This window comes from Asterias rubens, chromosome 4 (genome assembly GCF_902459465.1).
Source record: "Asterias rubens chromosome 4, eAstRub1.3, whole genome shotgun sequence".
NCBI classification, from domain to species: Eukaryota; Metazoa; Echinodermata; class Asteroidea; order Forcipulatida; family Asteriidae; genus Asterias; species Asterias rubens.
Genome location: NC_047065.1, coordinates 10,494,431 through 10,520,161, shown reverse-complemented (window position 1 = coordinate 10,520,161; position 25,731 = coordinate 10,494,431). Strand labels below are relative to the sequence as shown.

At 38.5% G+C, this 25,731-nt stretch overlaps 2 protein-coding genes across 2 annotated transcripts in view; one reads left to right on the top strand and one right to left on the bottom strand.

The window, feature by feature from the left end:
- LOC117288852 (C-Maf-inducing protein-like) overlaps positions 1-10,944 on the bottom strand; it is a 92,496-nt gene extending 81,552 nt beyond the window's left edge. Inside the window, exon 1 of the mRNA XM_033769704.1 lies at positions 10,021-10,944. Coding sequence (XP_033625595.1) covers positions 10,021-10,209 — 189 coding nt within the window. The 5' untranslated portion in view covers positions 10,210-10,944. The remainder of the gene's footprint in view (positions 1-10,020) is intronic.
- Positions 10,945-13,915: 2,971 nt separating this feature from the next.
- On the top strand, positions 13,916-24,152 carry LOC117288772 (ATPase WRNIP1-like). Its single transcript, XM_033769609.1, has 8 exons — positions 13,916-14,165; positions 18,173-18,848; positions 19,222-19,416; positions 20,300-20,574; positions 21,554-21,834; positions 22,564-22,719; positions 22,811-22,890; positions 22,995-24,152. The coding sequence occupies exons 2-8, from the start codon at positions 18,189-18,191 to the stop codon at positions 23,274-23,276; spliced, it is 1,929 nt and encodes a 642-aa protein (XP_033625500.1). The 5' UTR covers positions 13,916-14,165; positions 18,173-18,188; the 3' UTR covers positions 23,277-24,152.
- Positions 24,153-25,731: the final 1,579 nt, after the last annotated feature.

The window sequence follows — 25,731 nt, the reverse complement described above, 5'->3', positions numbered from 1 at the left end:
CAAATGTAATGAAGGCAAGGATAGAGAAAGCAAACGTCTCTCCTATGTGTAGAATGTGCAATAAAGCAGAGGAGACTGTATTTCATATTGTTAGCGAATGCAGTAAGATGGCCCAGACGGAGTACAAAGGAAGACATGACAAGCTGGCCAAGGTGATTCACTGGGATCTGTGTAAGAAGTATGGTGTCAAAGTGCTTGCAAAATGGTACGACCATGTTCCGGAGAAAGTTGTAGAGACCGACCAGGTCAAGATCCTATGGGACTTTAACATTCAGACCGATCATGTTATACAACATAGGCGTCCGGATGTTGTGCTATTAGATAAGACGAAGAAGATGTGTCATCTCATTGACATAGCTGTGCCAGGTGATATAAGGGTAGCTTCGAAGGAGATGGAAAAGATCGAAAAGTACCAGGACCTGGCCAGGGAACTTCGTAAGATTTGGCAGGTAAAGGTAAAAGTAGTCCCCGTGGTGGTTGGAGCACTTGGCACCATTCCCAAAGCACTGGGGAAACATCTAGATGAAATAGGGACAAATGTGAGGGTAGATCTGTTACAGAAGGCAGCGCTTTTGGGAACAGCGAGGATCCTGAGAAAGACCCTTGAGATCTAAGGCTACGGGACGTAGCCCGACTCGAGGAGTTACCGGCACAAAGGAAAATGAGATCTTTCTTTTGCATGCTGTGATAAAATGAAATAATAATAATAATAATAATAATAATAATAATAATAATAATAATAACAATAATAAACAGCATTTATATGGCGCATTATGAATAAAAAAATCCTCTATGCGTCTAACAATAAAAACTAAAAGGCTAAACAGAAACAAGACCAATTAAAATCATAGAGGCAAAATAAATAACCGACAAAACGTTAGAAACAGACCTAGATCTTTACATATTTATTTATATTTATTTATTCATCCAAGCTTTAAAAAAAATTCTAATACTATACAAAAAAATAAGAATAACCATAAGGTACCAGAAATTACAAAAGCAACAAAATATGTGGAAAAACAAACAAAAACAAAACAGAATGTCGTCAAGCGAACTAAATTAATCATTAAAATAAAGAGCAATCCCCGAAAAAGAAAAAAACATAAACAAAAATAATGTCAAAAATACAAACTGTAACCTGACCCTAACAAATATTTTGCTTTGTGTTTTTGAAAAACATTAAGGCTGGTCAGTTATTTTACACAATTTCCCTTGTATAGCATAGCAACAATGCTACTCAAAACATCTCGGTTGCTAATCAAAGATCTCTTCCCAATCGCAGCATTCGGTGTGCACAAAACATGCTCAGTCAAAATGATTTGCGGCATGTACAACATGCAAAATAGTGCAGAGATAAATCATTCCATCCACAGTAAGATCAAACTATAAATTACAAATGTTTCATGATTAACTGCAATCTATGTACTACAGTGTATGAATTGTGTTACTAAGTATGGTTTCTCTCTGTAACCATGGTAACTGATTAGTTTCTATGTTGGCTCCCTAGGTTGACAGTTTGAATGATTGCTAGACGGTTAGTGGAAGTATACATTAACTAACAACATCACTATGGACAAATGTCTGCCACATGCAGTGTTCATCAGTGTTCATAGATTACGCTACACACAATTGGAAAAATTCTAAGACCTTTTGCAAATAATTTGAGTCAGGCGCCCTCGCATAAGATGTCAAAAGGAGGCTGCTCATTGTCATTGGCCTGAGTCTTTTGCGTTACTCGTTTAAATCTGTGCGTTTCTATTGTTTCATCATCAGTCTAATGTACCTCTAAAATGGCGGCTGGATGACATCCCAATGCAAATCAACATTGTACATGTATGACATACTCCGAGTGACTAATAGCGGCTGTTTTTTTGTATACGTACACAAAGGCTTAATATAATTTCAAAATATAGATATTTTCCGTTTTATCATAAAATAACTGTTTTTCAGAGATGCACCCCCTACATGATATAATGGTCAGGTATGGACACAATTACATGTATTCTTCATCTTGGCACTCAGCTTCTCCCTGTACTACCCTACAGTGTATGTAAAGTACATTACCTGTCGTACCTAATTGCACAATAATTTATTAGCAACAAATTAAGCATGGTTAGATGAAGATGAAATCATTTTCGTGGAATGTGACTCCCAAGATGACAGACTGTTGGCAGACAGTTAATGTAGCTTCGTGTACATTACCTAAAAATCAAATCTTAGCTCATTTCAGTGCAACTGCAAAGAAACTAATGTACGTACATGTATCACCAAATCAAATTAAATCTTAAATGTGTAGCTCATTTCAACATTTGTACAATGTACGTTTATATTATGTATTATTGCTATGTATTATGGTCAGTCACGCTTGGGGCAGAGAATAGCATGATGTAGTGTAACATTTTAATTGACTGAAATAGTCAATCTAAATCTAAATTTCTGAACAGCTATTTTTTTTACAGATAACAAGTTTTTTATGTACAAAAAGTTATTTCTCGTCAAGATCACCAAGGTTTGCGTGCTGTATGCATTGACTGCGGCAATACTTGCAAATGTTTTTGCATTTTTATCATTTCAAAACAGCATCATCTGTCAAAATGGTTCAGAAAATATAATAAACAAATACAGAATCCAACCTTAAATGTACAATTTTTCAAAAGTCATGAAGTGTATGCCCAATCAGGCGTTGCAGTCACGAGGAAATAATGTAAACAAAACATTATGTTCTTAATGTTTTCAAAATCAGGTTTTGGACTCCTGATGTCAAACTATTTATTTTAATTTCTCAAAAACTATAGTGCAGATTCATAGCATTTTCCACCGTGACAATAGTCATGCCATGTGCCGGTCCATGTACACCGTACACGTCCGATGATTTTTATGCTGGTAAGGGCTTTAAAATGGTATTTGATCTGAAGTACCCACCATAAAAGTTACAAGCTATAAAAATGGTATCTGACAATAACAACAAATAGCAGGTTTATGCTGGTAGATAAAACAAGGAAGGCAATGGTCGCAAATAAAGACAAACTTATTACATACGTAGGAACTATGTTAAGCTCTGAAATGTTAAAGTTTTAAGCAGTTTTTAAGTGATTACATGTTCATGTACTAGAAGATGCTACATGTCGGTACCACTCATACTTGTTTTATAAAGATTGCAGTTAGTGCCAAAACCAAACTGTCTCCACATCAAGTTTCCCAAGCAGGGTTGGCGCCACTTTTGTCCATTGTATCTTACTATCTTCTTATCTATCAGAGTGATCTTTTGTACAGTGTATGTAAATTTGCTATAAAATATTGCGATCAATTACGATTGGTTACACACATCTCTAAACGCAGTTGGCATGGTACACATGTACAAAAGACACTACCTGCCAAGAGAAATCCTTTCAATGTGCAGCTGCACTTCCCTAAAAAAAATCCTAATTGAGCAGCAAGGAAATGGAGTTGAGTTACTGATTTATTCTAGAGGGTCTAAGAGGCTCACAAGAACAAATTGGTAATTCAATACGGCTCCCATCTTCCATACATTTGCCACTCAGATCTATTCCCTATTCCCGCTGTCAACACTAAACCTAGCTTGTGAAGTGTGACCTCTTAAAAAATGTGATCATAAAATGTAAAAACGGAAACAAAGTAATTTGATTAATTTGCATTTTGACAGTTTGCAAACCTGCAATCTAGTAGTAGGGTAGACTAGAGAGAGGTGTCAGTGAATGATTGTAGTGGCCATAAAGCAGTTCTAATGTATTGCATGTATTGATCACCTTGTTGTCTCATTTGTACATGTACTCCAGACTGCCAGAGGGATGACATAGAAAGAAAGGTGACAACTATCCTTTCCTTCTACAGAGAAACAAAACCATAAATACGGATGGGTGAAGGCACAGCTTTTCATTTAATTTGCATACAGAGATAGGTAGAAGGTAATCACATTTTAGTTTCCCACTTAAAATGAGGAGAAAGCACAAGATTCACACTTTCTGATGAGGAATTCAAGCAAGATAACTGTGTTTTTTGTTCTTCTAAAGCATAATTATTTGGGAAGCTTTCAGTTTAAAGGCACTAAACACTATTTGCAATTATTAAAAAATAACTGTAGCATAAAAATTTAATCAGTAACGATGGGGAGCTGTTGATAGTATAAAACATTGTGAAAGATGACTTCCTCTGAAGTAACGCATTTTTTGAGAAAGAAGCAATTTCTAACTAAAATATTTGATTTGAATTCAAGAACTCAGCCGAGATCTCAAATTCAAGCATCTGAGTGCACCACAAGGGTGGTTTTTCATCCATTTTTCTCTCGCAACTTCAATGACCAATTGAGTTCATATTTTCACAGGTTTGTTATTTTACACAAACATTGAAATACACCAAGTGTAAAGAGTTGTCTTTGACAATTAACAAATGTGTCAAGTGCCTTTAAATACATAAAACACACACACTTGGTTTCATTATCATAATACATAGGCCTAGTAAAGGAGAAAGAAATATTTGTTTATTTGTCATTATTTTAGTTAATCTATCAATTATACTGTGTGCAATAAAATCAAGAAAGTTGCTGTGATGGTGACATTGATATTTTTATTGATACTCAAGTTGCAATCACTCAGTGGTCTTGACAACCAACATGAGATCACTATCATCAGTTTATCCTTCTCTCCTCCCTACATCTTCATTCAGTGCGGGTCAAAACGAGATCTAGCGATATAATATCAAGTACTACATTGTACCTTGCAAGTCCATAACGCCAGATTTTATTACAACACGCTGTAGAGACAAATAAGATGACTCATTTTAATAAGGCAGATTTTGTTTCCCTGACCCTTGCATTATTTCATTCAATAGACCTAATACAAGACGAGCTTCATGGGATTTTGTCTAAAGTATTGTCCACTTTACTTTCATTCATAGTTCAAACCTTTCTATACTTTTGAAGAAATTAAAATCAATTTTATTTTGCAAAGGTTTAAATTCTTTCAATCCTCAATCAATGCTTCCATATTCATAAGGAAACTGAGAGACTTCTGAAGTGTTTTCAAGGTGAAGGTCAGAAGGAGTTTGCTGCGGCCTGGTCTGTTCCTTTGTGCCAAAATAATAACCACTTAGCTAAAAGATTTGCTTTGACCTCTTTACATGTTCAATTTGTGCATCAAGAATTCATCTTTTGGATAAAACAAAAAAAACATGAGGATTATTTTTCCCCACAAATTCTACTTTTATGTACATGTAGGCCCCCTATACCTTAGCCTTGTCCAAGGCTCTTTACGCAAGCACCGGCCCGCTCTGACTTCACAAAATGCACGGCACATAACATACCGCTGGGTCGAAGCATGGCTTTTTGAGGTATCAACAAGCTTACAAAACGAGGCCCATACCTAACTATACCTTGATAAGTCTATCTTCCAAAGAAAAACATGAATATCAATTACCCCACCACTGCATTCACATACAGCTCCATTGAAATATGTTTCCACAGCACTTTCTAACAGGCAAGCTTTGGGGTATGTGTGCCTCAATCACAGTTACTGAATTTTATTACAAAAGCAAAAGACTTATAATCAACATGTTCTTTGTCACTCTTTGTTGGTCTTTAATATTGACTAAATCAACTTAGTTGTCATGAGTGACGGACATTTATCATAATCATTTGTGCAGATTTAAGAAGACACCTTCTATCTGTGGGATGATAAATTCAGAAATTGTAAATAATTATTAAAACTACACAATCAAACATTTTGTGTAGGCTAATTTACGTATATAGTCACACTAATTCTAAAACATTATCATCACTCTTTCTCAGTAGTTTTGTTTCATAACCGCAAAAAAATAAAACCTTTGCCAGCATTGTTTACATCTGACTCTCTAATATCTCGTAAACTAAATATAATCTCAAATTGCCTTCTAAAAATAAAGAGGACTCAATTTCCTCTTGATATTCATAAACCTTTGGAGCGGGCGATCAATCATTGTCCTACATCTCAGGCTTGTGGCTCCAGGGTTCATAGCTAATATTCACAGAAGGCTGTGCAATCAGAGATCGTACATGCTTGCTCTTGCTCGCTTCAGTGGAAAATGTAGGGCACCATACAATAACCCTTGGAAATGTTGACATTGTACAAATAGGCCTACCCGGTAATATCCTTAAGAGTGCATCGTTTTCAGCTTTGAGTGCCCGCAGACACCATGTACAGATTTCTAAGGAGCGCCACACTTAAAAAAAAAAATTTTTTAATTCTCGTCCAGATGACTTACAACATGTAAATCAACACAATAAAAAGTAAGAACCTGATACTTGTTTTCTCCCCAAAGATGCCTTTAAATACTGAAACAAACCCTTACAACGAGCTCTTCAGTAAGTGTTCAAAAAAATAGAAATGCAAGTTACAATCAAATTTCAAGTCGGCTTATTCCAAAACTTTGTGATGTCATCTGGATAATTAAATGGGACACACAGCCAGAGCTAAATATTTCAGTTTGACCTACATACATACTCTGTCTTTCATTGACCAGTTGTGCACACAACTACAGTACAGTGATTTGGATGCCCCATTTGTCAATTTACAGCATTTTAGTGCAGGTCAGTGGGTGAAATATTAGATTGACAAAACAGTACAACTTGAAGGCAGGCCTAGTTATTTCAGTCTTGCCCATCATCATCTAATTCTAGTTGACCCCTTACACTCAAAACATAAACACGAACATTGAGCACTATGCATTTGAGTTTTTTTATTAAACAAAAACAATGCCCCACAACAACCATAGTATGGCCTAATTGGTGGTTGTTGCAGGTTGCAGCGCTACAGTCGTATCGGTTGTGTGTAAATGGATAGTCCAAATAAAGATGGCCATTTAAATGTATGTAACTCATGCATACACTGGTGGGCAGTGCTGGACGGGCCTGCCCGGAATTAACCAATTTCGCACAGGCTCTGAGCAAAATACACTGTGCTACCCACTACAGATACAATGTATGTATCCCCTAGATTGCACAACATAAATGATGACTGACCCCATTATATCTATGAATAATGTTGTTGAACCGCTCCCCCTTGATTGACTAAATTGGATTTAGAGCGCACCACTAAAATTGGTCTACTGTAACACTGGCCCAAAGGTACCAATGAAAAGAACTGCTGCTTTTGCTTTGAAGTTCAAGGTCTGCACTACAAGTTACAACATACAATGTACAAGAAGCGGTAGGGGACTCTCTTTACAGTACATGACCATCCATCAACACACAGAAATATCATCTAAACATGTAGTAAATTCAATGCTCTCAGCAAGTCAACCCTAGAGCAAAATGACCTTGTTTTATTAGACTTAAGGTCAGCTCTCGGCTCTCAGGACCTAAATTTGTACCAAGTTGTTGTATGATGAAATGGTTTCATTGGTTTTTAAAATTAGATCCTGTCTTGCTGAGATTTCTTTTAAGAATCTCATCCCGATTTCCCATGAATCAGTATAAATTTGCTAAGATGGGCTATATTAAGACCTGTGTGGACAACAAGTCCTTCAATTTAAGTGGTGTCACAGACTGTGTTAAATATTGCTCTTTCCCCTTTAAAGACCCTGGACACTAATGGTAATCGTCAAAGACCAGTCTTCTCACTTGGTGTATCTCAACAATATGCATAAAATAACAAACCTGTGAAAATTTGAGTTGGTCATCCAAATTGCGAGATAATAATGAAAGAAAAAACACCATTGTCACACGAAGTTGTGTGCTTTCAGATGCTTGATTTCGAGACTTCAAATTCTAAACTTGAGGTCTCAAAATCAAATTCATGGAAAATTACTTCTTTCTCGAAAACTACTCCACTTCAGAGGGAGCCGTTTCTCACAATGTTTTATACTACCAACCTCTCCCCATTACTCTGTACAAAGTGAGGTTTTATGCCAATAATTATTGTGAGTAACTACCAATAGTGTCCACTGCCTTTAAACACTCTACTCGTCCCAAGTCAGGCTTTCAGGCTAAAGCAGCCACTACACAATAACAGAGATTTATTTGCTTCAAACAAAGCAAGGTCAAGTGGATACTGTGTATTGCATCACCTCCTTCATAATGTAACCTTCACATATTTAAACCATTGAGCTATAATGCCCACATACAACTACAATCAAACATTTACATCAGCCAGTACCATAAAAAATGAGGGGAAATTTTTTTAAATTACTCCAGAGAATGTTTATAAATGCACTGATTCATTTAGATTGAAGATTTTGTTAAAGGTTTTTTAATGCGCCTTGACATGAAAGGTCAAGAATATGCGTGGTATGAGGTCAATATGTCTATACTTCACAATGTACACAGTCTGCCTTTCTAAGAAATATTTAGAGAGTTAGGCCTCCATGTTTATGATAAACTGTTCTCCTTGCAATTCAAAGTTCATTGGTGTAGGTAGGGCTGAAATGAATATCCTGTTTAGGGACAATAAAGAAAATTGTTGCCTGTGTGTGTGTGTGTGTGTGTTATGGTTGGGAAAAGACCTTTGCCTTGTTACATGTATCTTGTTAGTATTTTTGCAGCATTTTTCTATTGGATTTTTGTAGGCAATGTATTGGTTTTTTGAACCATTTGATTACTTTAATCCTTTATAAATGTAGTTGTAAACAACAAAACCTGAACAAAAATTTACTTCAAAGACTGTTTGCGTTTTTTGAGATATTATCAAAATTTCTGGCACAAATTATGTCCATGCCGGCTGCGCTGGAAGGACAATCCTACAATGGGTGAATTATCTTTTTAGTTTATAAATAAAAAATATAGGGGCCTTTAATACAAAACGATAGATGTAAATCACAACTGAGTTTAAATAAAAGTGTTTGTAATTCACCATTGTGATGAAATCCCTTGAGTGCAACTGACAAGCATTTGTCAACTTAAAGGTATTGCTTCTAAGGACACAACAAGAATGTACTATGTATGCACTATGTATGCACTATTCCAACAAAACCCTAGCGCTCTTTATGCATTTTTTTTTTACATAGACTTGTAGACTTGTGTCCCAGTTCAATGAACGGACAAACAGGATAAAAAGGTTACAAATGAAGCTTATAAATTATGCAATTTGCATCTCTGCAATGACAGACTATTGGCACCGACCTTAATGTGACATTATTCCCCCCCCCAGTATAAGCCACACCCACTTTGATTACAAGCTATACAAAGTAAGCATATCATAGTCAATGTTGGTGCATTGAATATTGGATTTTACATACATTCTTCACTTCAAAGACTTCGGTCTTCTGAGAATTATAAGTTTATGGATACAAAATGCCTGTTAATGGTGACATGGGTGGTTTGGGATGAACACACAAACATCAGCTTATTAAAGGCCGGAAGTGGAAAAAACATTGCAGATGCGCTTGTGAATGACGCAACTTGCCATTTTGCAAAGGGCACTTCCATTGGAAAATCTTAAACAAAGTCAACGTGGAACTTTGAAGGGCACTACAGGGCTTAGCAACAGAGGCCATTGCCTCCCGGCCATTGCCTCCCCAGCCATTGCCTCCCAAACCATTGCCTCCCCGGCCATTGCCTCCCCAGCCTGCGTCTAATTCCAGGCCCACTAAAACTACTAACTAAATAGCCTACAATTTCATTCATAGGGTTCAAGAACACAACTGTTTACTCTTTCCTCCATGTTCAGTCTCACTTTGATGTGTTGAAAGGAAGATTAAAAAGACAATTTCACAAGGGCATGAATATTCAATGATTGAAGGAAATGAACAGTTTTCTTATGGCGCCACCACTTTTTCACTCATTTTTACAAAAAGGGACATATCATTGAGGACTTTTGAGGTAAATTATATTATTTTATATATCGAATGAAGAAGTGGTGGCGCCATACCCAAATTTTCCCCTAATTTACCTCAATGAGATCTCTTTTTGTAAAAATGAGTGAAAAGGTTGTGGCTCCATACGGAAAGTTATCCGAAGGAATTATCAATACACTAGCAATCAAGGTTTTAAGTTTAGGGTATTGACTTGGCGATGTTTGCTATAATACTTACCGTTAATGAGTAAACCGTGCTTTCTCCCAACACAAGCTCATGCGTCTCCCATCTTCGGAGAAATTTCATGTTCATAATCTTGTTCACTACATTGCTTGCATGGTTTATGCGGCACACTTGTATTGTGCCCTGGTGAATGAGTTTATACTTGAGTTCTCCACAGCTCATTCTATTTGTTGTCTGTGCCATTGTTTTGCTGTAGTGGTGGTTATCTGTTCTAAAGCCTGCCGTGGTGATGGTTGTATGTTTCTCACTCAATCAAACAACTCAGACCGACAACAACAAACATTAGGTACCAAAATATATTTGTACAATCTCAATCAGCTTGTCTTCTCATACAATGTCATAGTCATGCTCAAACGTTGAATGCCTTTCTTCTAATTCTAAACCTAAAACTGTTATGTATAGTTCCAGAGGAAACCCTAAAGATTACAATCGTAAAACCATTGAACTGCTCGCTGTAGTCATCATCAGCTATCAAAATTGTTAGTACGCAATTCCAACACTAGCTCCACCCATGGACGTACGTTCAGCAGACGGATGTGGCGTTGTGTTCCAGCGATGGTGTGTGTACGAGGAATTATACGTCGTGTATGAAGAAATTTGTGAAAATCTGATTCGTTTCTTCTCATTCTCTCTCCATAGATATTCCTCTCTTGATGTCCTCAAAAACTAAACAATATAATCGTCAGGTCAAAATGTATCGTTTACACATTCGAATTAGATAATTTACGCGTGGAAACAGTGAACGACCACAGTCACCGACAGTAATTACACTGCAAAATTATTCGCAACTGTCAAACGCTCCCCGTCGCTTCAATGCACTGTTGTCCCCGCCGCATATACCATCCACACACAGTACATACATAGCGCAGCACGCAGGCATGCAGCAGACACACACACACAGGTTGGCTGCTCTCTGTCTGAATACCGTGTGTAGCATACCACCACACACACCACATTTCTGCTCTACCTGTGCAACATAGCTAGCTGACCATGAAGTGACGTTGTTATTATTCCTCCGGAGCTGCAAGAAATTGTCCTGCTGGTTGTTTTTATTCTAGGTAGAACTCGCATAAACTATAATTGAAATTCAAAACTATTAAGTACAGTGGGACACATGAACATAAGAGGTATTCGATGTGTATCCACACTGCGGATCACATCAATATTGTCTTGCTACAACAAAAGTTGGTGAAAGTAGTCGGAAATTGCCTAAATCGCACCACAGAGCATGATAATCAAAAAGTTTCGCACTGTGCCACAACTTGCCTTCATAAAAATAATGATGTTTAAAATCTCTTTCATTAGTTGATGTTGCCCCGCAGTACATCACTCTAGACCTCTATTGAACAATCGCTCTTTACTTTTCGAACACTTTCATATTGTCATTTTCCAATATAAGGCATCACTACATTTTGAACCAAAAACATCTCTCCGCACTTATTATCTGAACATAATTATGGGCCAAGTTTGTCGTAAACAAAAAAGTAAGAATTCAAATTTCAAAAAATTTAAGATGTTTTTATAACCTATTATGAGCTTTAACCCTGTTAAAAATCAATGAAGTTGGTGACAACGTGCATGGTTGGTTGGCCTTATAGCCTAATCTTCATTCGAAGGAATGTTTCTTTTTAGGCTAGGATTTTTCTCTGACCGCCCCCCACCCCGCCCCTTCACCAATAACTAGATTCATTTCGGGGGAAAACGGTCGTTTTATAGGCATATGTCAGCAAGTGGTGACCATGGACTCAATTAAAGCCATTGGACACTTTCGGTAAACAGTGTTGTCCAAAGGCCCACACTTCGTGTATCACAACTTATAATATATAAAATAACAAACCTGTGAAAATTTAGGCTCGATCGGACATCGTAGTCGGGAGGAAATAACGGGAAAACCCACCCTTGTATCCGCACGTTTCACTGTGTCGTGACATTGTGTTTAAAATAAATCCGTAATTCTCGATATCGAGAAATGATATTGTTTTTATGTTTTCACAAAAAGTAAAGCATTTCATGGAATTCAAGAGAAGTCTTTCACCATTACCTTCTGTTAACCCTGTAAGTTATTTGTAACTTGCCGTCTTTCTTATTATATTTTTTATTTATGACGTCAAATCATTGTTATTAGGCTTCAAGTTATGAGGTCAAGACCGGGAAACTCTTTCATGATAATGACCAGGATATCAAAGACACGTCTCAACAGAATCTGGATTCCTTGGCAATCCCGAAGGGACTGAGGGTGTCACGACTGACCATTCTGGCGCGAACAATGTCTGGTCGCTCGGACCCGGTCTGAATCAAATAATATTGGAGCGTTTTATTCGAGTGAAGATTCCACTCCAAAATGAAAACTGTAACCCGAATGACGTTCATTGAAACTGAGTCATAAAAACGAGTCCTAACACAGAATTAAAGTTGATACTGTATTTTATTAAAACAAACACTCAAACTGGGTTGTTCTGCCGATTTAAATTTTCTGCAAAAAAGCTCCCTTTGGTTGACATGACCATTATGATGTCGCGGCCATAAGAAAAACACAATGTGGGCCTGGGGTACATTCACTAAAAAACCATTGTCCTTTTCGATCCATTAAACGGCAGTGGACACTGTACTATTGGTATACCGGTTTACTTAAAAAAAATGATCATATCATAAAACCTTTCTTGATTTCGAGTAATAGGAAGATGTTGATAGTACAAAACATTGTAAGAAACAGCTCCCTCTGAAGTGACGTAGTTTTCGAGAAAGAAGTAATTTTCAAAAAATTTGATTTAAAGACCTCAAGATTAGAATTTGAGGTCTCGAAATCAAGCATCAGAAAGCACACATTTTCGTGCGACAAGGGTGTTTTTTGTTTCTTTCATTATTATCTCGCAACTTCGACGACCGAATGAGCTCAAATTTTCGCATGTTGAGATACACCAACTGTGAAAACTAGGCTTTGGCAATTACCAATAGTGTCCACTGCCTTTAAGTTCCGCCCAATTGCGTATTGACCAATCACAACGCAAATAAAGTCCGACATGCGTGCGCGTTAGAGTGGCGCGCGCGGCAGTTGTGCAGAAAGGCATGGAGAGGCTAGGCTCACACGTGCGCCGTGGGCGGAGCCTATCGGTCTAAGCTAGCACGGCAATAAGTTCCGTGACGTCATCCGAAGTTGGTGGACCGGATCGATGCAACTATTGATTATTTTTGTTTATATTATTTTTCTCTGCACAAGAAGTGGGGGTTTCTTTTACAGAGTAGGCCCAGGATAACAAAAAAACTTGAAGGTCCCATCCTCTATATTTTACGTAAAATAAATGGATGAATTTTTAGCAAGCTGGACAACAAGTTTCAAGTCAGGGTAGTAACTGTCGAACAGAACCATCTCGGATCGGTACTGGCCAAACTAAAGTCAACTTTCACCAATACCTTATGATAAAGTTAATAAGTATTTCCATCTATTGATCATTATTTATATGCTGATAATCTTATACTGAGACATGTTGCGCCAAATGAAGTGAAGTCATAGCCTAGACATGTAGTTGTAAGCTCAGTTGTAAGTTGTACTGTAAATAAATACTTAATTTTTCCTGCATGTCTGTTGCACATAGAGCATTGCAAGCGGAATGGGGTTCGAGATAGTTTCTAATTTTGGGGTAAACAAAGAAAGCTGAAGATGTTGAAATTGTTGATAGTTAAGTTGACATAGTTAATTGTGTCGAAGTTTAACTTTGTTTTCTTCGTCGAACGAAATTTGGACTAGAGCCATCGAACGGGACTTTGGGAAAAACAACATTGGGGGCGCTGTGGTCATTTAACGCGCAGTGCAACGCCTCCTACCCTATACTCTCTACTAAAAATGATTCAAACACTTTGAGTGTTTGCCCGCTCTATGTACACCACATGTTCGTACACAGTCAGTTTCAGTGGTGTGATTGTTGTGTCATCCTTGGGGAGATATCATTTTTTGATAAAGGATTTCTTCCAATGTGGGTTTTCGGCTAATGCAAATCGTGATTTCAGTTAGTTCAATTTGAACTTCAAAGCATTAGCAAAGGCATTTGATGGTCAAACTTCGAAGCTTCCGTTTTTGCGGCCGGGTTCAAGAAGTTGTGCATGCTGTGCTGGGTCGGCGGATTGTCTTCGGAAAAACGGTGGTAAGGTGATTTCTGATGACACATGCAAAACTAAAGCTAGTTGTGATAACGTAACCCTCCTGCCGACGGCGAAGCCGAAGGTCGGCAGGAGGGTTACGTTGTCGCAACTAAACAAAGCATGGATGTCGATAATACAAAACTGTTGATAGTACAAAACATTATGAGAAACGGCTCCTTCTGAAAAAATTCCCTGCTCTTTGCTCTGAAGTGTGTACATCTTGAGAAAGGAGTATTTTCTCAGTAAAATATTTGAGTTGATTTTGAGACCTCAAAATCAGTTGATTTTGAGACCTCAAAATCAAGCATATGATTATGAAAGCAGTGGTGTGAAAAGGGTGTTTTTTTTTATTCCATTATCATCTCGCAACTTCAACCATCAATTGAGTTCAAATTGTCACATTTAAAAAAAGAATTATGCAGATGTTGAGATACGCCAAGTGAGAAGACTGGTCTTTGACAATTTGTCAAGCTTTGTGAAATCATGGAAGAAGAAAATCCTCCATGGTGGAATTGGGCCTTGAAAAACAACAATAACACTTTGTGAAATCAGACCTATATAAGATAGGAGGTTGGCACTGGACACTATTGTGAAATCAGACCTATATATCATATAGATAGGAGGTTGGCACTGGACACTATTGTGAAATCAGACCTATATATCATATAGATAGGAGGTTGGCACTGGACACTTTGTGAAATCAGACCTATATATCATACAGATAGGAGGTTGGCACTGGACACTATTGTGAAATCAGACCTATATATCATATTCATATAGATAGGAGGTTGGCACTGGATACTATTGTGAAATCAGACCTATATATCATATAGATAGGAGGTTGACACTGGACACTATTGTGAAATCATACCTATATATCATATAGATAGGAGGTTGGCACTGGACACTATTGTGAAATCAGACCTATATATCATATAGATAGGAGGTTGGCACTGGACACTATTGTGAAATCAGACCTATATATCATATAGATAGGAGGTTGGCAATGGACACTATTGTGAAATCAGACCTATATATCATATAGATAGGAGGTTGGCACTGGACACTATTGTGAAATCAGACCTATATATCATGGCACTGGACACTATTGTGAAATCAGACCTATATATCATATAGATAGGAGGTTGGCAATGGACACTATTGTGAAATCAGACCTATATATCATATCAGCCATTCCGTGGTATTTGCGCTTCATAGTGAAAAATTTAAAATGGTTATTGTTGAAGTTTTTACATTTATTTTGGAACAAGAACACCTAGTGCTTCTTCTTCTAAAAAGACTTTATAAAAATATTCTTTATTTTTTTTGCGACAGCCTTGGGAGTAAAGGGTAAAAAGTGTACACAAAAGTCTGAAAAATCCTTGAAATTCAGGTTTTGAAAAAAAAATCATGAAGCAATAGGTGTTCAGATTTAATCATTATGTATAAACAACAAAGAGTCATTAGTAAGGACCGCCAAAATTAAATATGCCTTTTTGAACTATTAACTTTTGAAAAATGGGAGTTAATTTTTACCCTCGTTTTACTGTCACGCGAGTCACAAAAACAATGATTATAGTATTTTTTCTATTATAGACCCATTACATTTTTTTTCTTCTCTCTCATAATAGTGGTCTTTTCAAAGGGTCTTTCAAGAATTAATTAGTTTTTTTTACTTAGGCCTTCTACCTAAAAAAAAAAAACACCCTCGAGTTTGTCACGCGAGTCACAGCAAATGCACTTAATGCACATGGTTAGCAAAAGCTACCAAAGTATTCTGGGGATGATGTCTATGGAATGTTACCAAAGCACCCCCAGCCCACTGGAACATACTACTATGCCCAATTTTTTGTTAGAACAAGGAATTATTAGTGTACAATTATAACTTGGCACACTGTCAGCAGATCATGTTGAACTACATGTACACTGCATACTGCACTGTACAATGTGCTCACATCTGAATAATTTACCTGCATTATTTAAATAATACAAGGAATGATAAACTTAAAACAAGAACAAACAAAAATATTTGATGAAACTGGATATTTTAAGACAGTATTCTTAAGTTAGATTTGGAGGGGGGCATCAATAAAGAAATTACTTATCAGAATTTACATGTACTCAGCCTAACACAGTCTAATGCCATTAGAACTTCACACCAAAATTTGTGGTTTCTTAACCACTCTGCCAAGCATAGTGAGAAAAAAGTCCTTTACCCAATCTGTATAGTGAGTAGATGACTGATTCTCGAGCCAGAGTAATGTATAGTGAGTAGATGACTGATACTCGAGCCAGAGTAATGTATAGTGAGTAGATGACTGATACTCGAGCCAGAGTAATGTATAGTGAGTAGATGACTGATACTCGAGCCAGAGTGCTGTATAGTGAGTAGATGACTGATACTCGAGCCAGAGTGCTGTATAGTGAGTAATAGATAGGAGGTTGGCACTGGACACTATTGTGAAATCAGACCTATATATCATATAGATAGGAGGTTGGCACTGGACACTATTGTGAAATCAGACCTATATATCATATAGATAGGAGGTTGGCACTGGACACTTGTGAAATCAGACCTATATATCATATAGATAGGAGGTTGGCAATGGACACTATTGTGAAATCAGACCTATATATCATATAGATAGGAGGTTGGCACTGGACACTATTGTGAAATCAGACCTATATATCATAATAGATAGGAGGTTGGCACTGGACACTATTGTGAAATCAGACCTATATATCATATAGATAGGAGGTTGGCACTGGACACTATTGTGAAATCAGACCTATATATCATATAGATAGGAGGTTGACACTGGACACTATTGTGAAATCAGACCTATATATCATTTTGATAGGAGGTTGGCACTGGACACTATATTGGCTACTCAAAATACTAACTTGGAAACAGCAATGGAGAGCTCAACTTCTGTTGAGTCAATGGATGTGTGGACCGAATTCAGCATATTATTTCAATGAATTAGGACAAACTTGTGGGCAATCTGCAGGTATATTGCTTTAGGTGTCCTATCACTATCATCAGCACTAATACAAACCTAGACCATTCATTCTTGGCCAAGCTGCATTGGCCAAGCTACATATCAGATAAATAAGGTTTATCGCGATTCAGAAACGCAGTGCATTGTGGGAAGGAATGTGGGGCGGTTTCTATGCAGTTTCTACGACTCGCGCACGCAACGCCTATACCTTTTGTGGGTTCAACCATTATTTTGCTATTCGCGATAAACCTTATGGTAGGTGATGTGCAGGACTGGTACTTCACGGAGGCAACGAAGGGGGTTGCCTTGATGCCCCCTGGGCAAAGCAATAAAATCCGTCGTAAGACAAATTTCAGTATCACCATAGTGATTTCATTGTGACATCACACTTTACTAAGCAACTGCGACTGATTTGCAGTTGCGATCAATTTTAGCTCTTTGTGAGATCGTCCCCTGGTCATTGCCTTGGTGCCTTTGAAATGCACCAGTAGAAATTAACAATTTCCTCATAGGATGCCCTTTCCCAAGAAGAAAATGCCTTGGTGCCCTTGCCCTTTCAAAAATGAAGCATACAAGCCAAGATGTGATTGTGCCTTTGATGATACAAGGATTGATTTGTCACATGTAGTCAGAGTGCTCTCTGATAAGAAATACATATTTGGCCTTAATACCAATTAGAAGATTCCAAAATGTGTTTGTTCAAAATTTAAATTTGTGTTGGCCCTACAGCCAATATTTCTCTACACTGGTATCAGGCCTGGATTTTGGAGGGGAAGGCCATTTTCATTTTTCAAAGGGCTTTTATTAGAAAATCATAAAGTCTATACCCTATGGAAACATTTGAAAGGGGTCAAGGCCAGGAATGGGGCAACAGCGGCTGTGGCCTGTATGTAGTTCCAGGCATGTCGTACATGTATTATCAAAGGCACAATTCCCCTTAATATGGTAGGGCATGCCATTCTATTGGGAAAGATTCAATTGCTTTTTGTTTTGATTTGATCGTATAGGTAATTCAACAGTACAATGTCATCTCAAAGTGCTGCATGTCCAATTTGTAATGAGACATTTCCAATGAGGACAATCAACAAACATATTGATGGTTGCCTCCTTAAAGTAGACGAGGGTTCTAATGGCAGCCAGTCCTCCGACAGTGAAGATGGAGTTAAGGGGGCTTCAAGTTCAAGCACAGAGTTGGAGTCATCGGCACACACAATGAGGCCTACCGAGACGACTAGCGTGCAAGATAAGCAGGAAAACCATGAGCAGGTTGGCAATAGTAAAGACAAAAAGAGGAAAAACTGGAGCTTCTTACTTCAGTCCAGCAGCAAGAAATCAAAGGTAGATACTGACTTGAAACATGGCAAGAAGATCAAAATGAGCTCAACGACAGCAAGTAGTAAAACAGACAAGTTATCTGAAGATAGCCCAACTGTTTCAATATCCAACATTGCATCTACACCTTCAACAACATCATCTTCGTTTGCGTTTGGGACACTAGGATCATCCAAAAGGCCATCTTCAAAAACAGATTTCCAACCTTTGGCTCAACAAATGCGTCCTCGGAACTTCACAGACTTTATAGGCCAGAAGAAGGCAGTTGGTTCTCAGTCGTTGCTTAGACGTCTTTTAGAGGCAGACAAAGTCCCATCTATGATACTTTGGGGCCCTCCAGGATGCGGTAAAGTAAGTATTTTGATTTTACTGTTCTTGGTCTTTGGAAACGACTCTGCTAGTTTAAAAATGTTTTGCCTTCAGCACTTTGATACTTTTTGAATAATCAAACTGAAAATCAAGAATAGTTGAAATCTGGATCATCCTTTATCCATTCTATGTCTATGTCTTGTCTTGGTGGAATGGTAGATTTGGAAAAGATTAAGATAAAAACTTGGTTTGATCATTCCTCCAAATCACACAGAAGCACAATTTATGTTTGAGAAGTACTGAAGGAAGTGAATGAAATTGTAACCATTTGAAAGCGTGTTTTTATTTTATCCTGATCATCAACTGAAAAAAAAAGATATGCAAACAGCATGACAATTTGTTCTTTTTTTTGTAGACTACTTTGGCTCACATCATAGCTGAACGAGCTAAGGCAAGTAAAATGATGCGTTTTGTTACGATGTCGGCCACAACGGCAACTGTGTCGACGGTGAAGGAGGCCATTACAGCTGCTTCCAATGAGCAGAGGATGACTAAACGTAAAACCATTCTCTTCATTGATGAGATCCATCGTTTCAATAAGATACAACAGGTGGGTTCATCCTGAAAGGGTAGTAGTGATCAAGAATCTGGAAATGGTTTCCTGCTTCCACTTCATTTTCAAAGACTAGAGCCCATTTTCACAGGCCTGGAATTACACACGGGTCACATCTACATCTATGATAATACCTGTCAAAGCCTTTTCAGCATCTAGACAAGGTGCGAGACAATGAAGAAATTCAAGTTTTAGAAGTGGGAGGAAAACCCCAGAGAATTGTTCTAGGGAAAAAACCCAGAAGTCAAGTAGGGACTGAAAAAAAAAAGTCCACATAGTGCCCCCGGTAGCCGGGTAGGATTTGAACCGGGGATTCTCAGAGGTGGAAGGCGAGGCAAGACACCACTGCACCAGCCTGACGAGGGGGCTGGCTTCCATTGTCAAGACACCACTGCGCCAGCCTGACGAGGGGGCTGGCTTCCGTTGTCCCAGGTGTTTGCCTTGGTGCCCTTCAAAAGTTTTGAATTGACTTGAAGATTTTCCAATGGAAGTGCCCTTTGCAAAATGAAAATGGCATTGTCCTTTCAACATGTTCAAAGATGAAATTCCAGGACTGATTTTATGGTTCTGCCTACTGCAGAATTCTGCTCTTATTATCACCAGTTTTTGCTTAGGCCTATAGGATAAGCCCCCAGTTTTTAGTTAACTGTGAAATTGAAGAATGCTTTCAAGTGTGAACTACACACATACACATGTACACTAGCCACAGTGCACTTGTATTACAGATTCAGGCCTGAATCCATTTAGTTGCAAAAGATGTGTGATACACTTTAACTTTATTCTTGTCTTTACTCCTAAAAGATCTATTGCATCTTTTGTTAGGTAAATATTTTCTTATCCTCAAGATTTATGTTACCTTGGTTTTTTTTTAAACAAACAGGACACATTTCTTCCACATGTTGAAAATGGAACAATCACCCTCATTGGGGCCACCACAGAAAACCCATCCTTTAAAATAAACAATGCCCTCCTGAGTCGTTGCCGGGTTGTGGTGCTGGACAAGCTAAGCACGGAGGACCTGTTGTTGATTCTCGAGAGAGCTGCTAAAAAACTAGGTGTGGAAGTGCTCAAGGAGGGAGAGACGTCAGATGGGAGGATCAAGGAAGCCTGTAGAAGTAACCATGACCAAGAAGGTACCAGTCAATCCGAATCAAGGTGATTCTTAGTGCTACACCTTGTTATTAAGTCAATTGATCAGGGCCCAATATCATGGCTCTGCTTACTGGAATTTTTGCATTTTGTTATGTGTGCGTGTGTACTCCACATTACTTGGCATTCTTTGCTTACACAACTAGGGCATAAATTTGGCGCTTCTTCTGCAAGTGGAGAATGGTGATTGGAAGCGCAGAATTCTGTGGCAATAAAAACCATGAAATTGGGCCATGGGGTAGAGCTACTACCCCTGGTCATTGGGCATTAAGCATTCCTAGAACCATCTTAACTCCTTCACAGCACTGGCAACAAAATGGAAGCACAGCTAGGTTGCTTATCGTTCATATCAACCGTCTCTAATCTCACTGGTTCCCATTAAACTTCTGAATGATAAGAAGCTTTTATAGTTTGAAAACTCATCACCAAGGAGTTAAGTTGGTACCTGCGACATTTGATATGATGCTGCATCTCATGAGTAGTGTTTTGAGAAGAAAAAACTTGGGACCGCTTCAGTTCAATTAAGCTTTTTTAGATCCCAGAAAGAGTAATTCAAAACACTAACATCGTTGTATCTTTTTGTTATGAAACTAAGTACAGTGTATGCATCAAAGTGAACTTATATCGCTGCAAAGACATCAAAATGTCTTGAGCTTGGCACTAAGTTGTTGCTTTGATGCTTGCTTGGACTGTTGTGTCTCACACATGTCCTGGTGATACATACAGTAGAAGGTACCATGTGCTTATTAATGGGCTACTGTTTCAAGGGTACAACCACTGCATGGGGTGGTGGTCTCTATGCATTATTCTAGTATTACAGGTAGGTTGTGTCATGATTGGAATGTTGATGAGCTAATGTCTAGACTTGGGTAGCTCTATCAGTGTTTAGTGTAAGGACACTACAGTCTACATGTTCATTATTGCTTCTTGATCATGATGAATGTCTTGGTGATTTTTCATGTACTCATTGTATACCTTTTTTCAGGTGTCCAGTTTGCATGGAAAGCAGTGCATTATCATACCTTGCCAATCTCTGCGACGGGGATGCACGAAGCGCCCTCAATACCCTACAAGAGATCATCCAATCGCAGGCCCCCTCCCTTAACTCTGACCAATCACAATCACTGTGTCATCAGCAGGGCAGTAGTGGACTGCCTGGAGTGAGATCAGAAAAACAAAACAATGAGGAAAATGAGAGGGTTGTAATTTCAACGGAACATGTGAAGGAGGCGTTGCAGAGGTCACATGTCATGTACGACAGAGAAGGTAGGCCTAATTATTTTACTTAACCAACAAAATGTGTCAACTTCATAAGAATATGACACAACTTTCTTGAATTATTATCAGGGGAAAATGGATTCAAGTGAGGATGGTTTATGCTAGGGAAAAAACATCTCAGAGGGATGCCAAATATCCCAAAGAACTAATTTTGTGGATGACAATTTTCAAAATATTCCAGGCATGCAATGTTTTAGCATCATTTTTAGTTTAATAATAATACCATAGGAATATTGAGAAGACAATTAAAGTCTTGTTGTCTGGAAGGGACATTTTCTCTTTTGTATTGATATAGTTACAGCATTGTGCACAATGTATGTTTGATATTCCCAAATTAAATAATACAACTTTTTCAGTCTGCTTTATTTTTCAATCTTGTGTTGCTGCATAATGTTACGCTCAAAGCCACATTTGTGTGGAGCAGCTCTTAAACAAATTCTCATTGATGGGTTCAGTAAAATGTTATATAAAAAAATGTTGATCTAAAAACCTAGGGTTGGGTAGTTTGAATTAGTAGACATGCTTCTTTTCTGATGATTTCCTTGTTCGAGATTTATCAGCTGTGACATTGAAATTAAAAACACAGAACAAAGTTGTGGTGTCTCCGAAAAATATTTTCTCTTATATTTTGGGGCCGGGGAACTGCAGTTGTTTGCCAGTCATTGGAAATGCTTACTGCTATAACAAATGACTAACTAAATGTTTGGATCCACAAAGGTGAGGAACATTACAACTGCATATCAGCACTGCATAAGTCAATGCGTGGTAGTGATGCAAATGCTGCCCTCTACTGGCTGGGAAGGATGCTCGTAGGTGGTGAAGACCCACTGTTTATCGCACGAAGACTCATTGCCTTCTCAAGTGAAGATGTTGGTAAGTCACTCTTCTTAAAGCCATTATAAACTTTAATTATATTTCTTTGAGTGAATCATAATGTTTATAAGGGATACTTTTTTAATTACAGGTTTGGCAGACCCACAAGCCTTGATGCAAGCTGTGTCTACCCACCAAGCATGTCAGTTTCTAGGAAGACCAGCCTGTGAGGTAAATTGAATTTTGGTTGCAAATGTTTGTGCTTAGCAGCTCTATGAAATTGGGGCCAGGGCTTTTAAGATAATAAGTTGAGCCTTTTACTTCTTCTCGATCAGGTTGTTCTCGCTCAGTGCGTTGTCTACCTGTCAAGGGCTCCTAAGTCCCCCATGGTGGAAGGCCTTCTCATGACGGTCAAGAAATACATTGAAGAGTACGAGGGACCAGTCCCAGGAGTTCCCCTGCACCTACGCCCAGGGTCTACTCGGCTGATGAGGAATTTGGGTTACGGTAAGGGGTATGTTCATAGCGCCGCGGCTGGTGATCAGGGTTTTCTTCCACAATGTATGCAAGGGGTGGACTTCTTCAAGGAGAGTAAAAAGGTGTTGGATGTCAAGTAATGGAAGAAAAGTGGTATATATTTGTGCTTTTCTACCCTGTAAAAATTATTATTACTAAAAAAATGTGTTGTGAATCGATGCTGTTGTTGCCAAAGTTGCCAGAAACCCCACAGAGTGGGGCTGGAATATCTGAAATTCCTTAAGTCTTTCAAATCACTTTTAAAACCGCCATTACATTGTTCATACTGATTTAAATATTTAAGGTAAAAACAAAAAATTTTATAATTTGGTGAGATTTATCACTAACAGACTTATAAGGGGCTTGAAAATATACGAAGATAGTTGTATGAAATTCACATAAACTGCTATGAGAACTCTTTTAGTACTAACAGACAGTATTGCCTTGAAGTAGTGTACTGTCTCAATTCAAAATGACTTCTTAATTCACCTCAACTCCTTGTAAAGTAAATCAGTCACACGAACAACCTTTATCCTAGGAATACCCATTAACTCTCTGGTAGTGAGAAACAGTTACTTGCCCAAAGACACAAACTACCAACACAAGTGCGAGATCAGGATCCTGCAACAGGATTAGTTGCTGGCGTGAAATCGTTGTCGCGTTCCCACTTGAGTATGACCACGCATTGATCCCCCTTGTGGGACGGAAGTGGGTTCAAAGTTCACGTTTGTTTATCTTGTTCTTGATCTCCTTTGTTGCTCTGTTGATGAAGCCATTTTCACTCATCTTCATTGCAATTACCTGGTATACATGTACTGCGCTATTTACAACCTCCTATGTACCCTCTATAAAAATCGTGTGGATTTGGGTTAAATGTGGATGCCTTGTACAGAACGTGTAGTTGGTATCGTCATGTGACGGCCAGCTGCTGTATGCTTTACTTGCAATTTTTATTTGTCACCAACTACAAGAATCAACGTAAGCATTTTTATCATTCTTCTTGGGTTCCCCCCCCCCCCATTTAACAATGGAAGATATTTTACGTTTCATGTTAGTTTTTCTGCCATTAGTTTTGACTCTCCTGCCTCTTCAACGTACGAGTTTACTGATTAAAAAGTTTGTACTGGCTCTGCAGAGGGCCTATCCTCTAGAATTATATCTAGCTTGTCTTTGAAAGGGGTTTCTTTCCTTGCGACTCCACTCCTCTTGTTATGGTCGATGGCTAACTTGTAGTCTTTCAGCAACTTTCTTAGGCATCCTCCGAAAGTGCCAACTGTGCTATGAAAATCGCACCAAAGCACAATGGAGTCTTCTTTTACTGCATCAACTGCGAGCACCACACCATCCATCTCTTCGGGCTCGTCTTCTACAAGCTATCAGACAAAAATGTGATTTGCCTGTATTGCTTATGAATGTTAAAAATGACCTGCACAAAACAGTTAAATGTATAAAATAATTTGTTAGTACCTGCATACAATACCGAAGTCTGCGTGTAGAACACAAACGTAAGTAAGGCGCACTGCACTGTTTTGTGTTTTGCGTACCCATACCTACTCATACATGGAGTTTTGCCAAAATTCATTTTTTTGAAGTCTGTTAACATTTTGAAAAACATCTTTGATTTTTACAGCAACGTCATTATTAGGGTCTACCTAATGCATCTCAGTTTTAATAATTTTCTATCCAGTGTTTCTGTTTCATCCATTAACTGGTTTGAACTGTACAGCAACTCCTGCTCCAACCTCAGTTAACCCTATTGTTATCTGTTTCCCATTTCTTAGTGTGATTTGAAAGCCTTGGTAGTGGTGATGAAATTTGGTTTCAGCATCTGAGTTCAAAGTGTTGCCCGTTAAATTTGATGCACTGTAGTGGGACGAGGGAACTCGCTGATGGCAGTGATCTTCTCATCTAATGGATGAATACCCTGCTCGTCAATGTGATGACCGAGAAAATCGAGATTTGTAGCTCCAAACTGGCACTTGGCTGGGTTGATTACTACTCTATACTCAGATAATCGCGAGAACAGTAACTCCAAGTGTTCATGGTGCTGTTCCAGCGAGTCGCTAGCCACAAGGATGTCGTCAATATAATAGACATATACGAATGGCAATCCACGAGTAACCATGTCAATGAACCGTTGGAAAGTCTGAGCTGCGTTCCGTAGACCGAAAGGCATGCGCACAAAATGGTACAACCCAAAAGGTGTTGTAATGGCTGTCTTGTGAACATTTGCTGGGTTGACGGGTACTTGGTGGTATGCACGAACTAAATCAATCTTGGAAAAGATGCATTTGCCGGTTAAATTGGTCGTGAAATCATGTAGATGGGGAATCGGATAGCGATCTGGAACAGTTACTCTATTCAAAGCTCGATAATCCCCACAGGGGCGCCAGTCACCAGGGGTCTTCTTAGGCACCATATGCAGTAGAGATGACCAGTTGCTGTCCGATGGAGCAATGATGCAGAGGTCAAGCATGTGGTTAAATTCGTCCTTTGCTATGGTGAGCTTGTCCGAGGCAAGTCGACGAGGGCGAGCGGTAACCGGGGGTCCAGTTG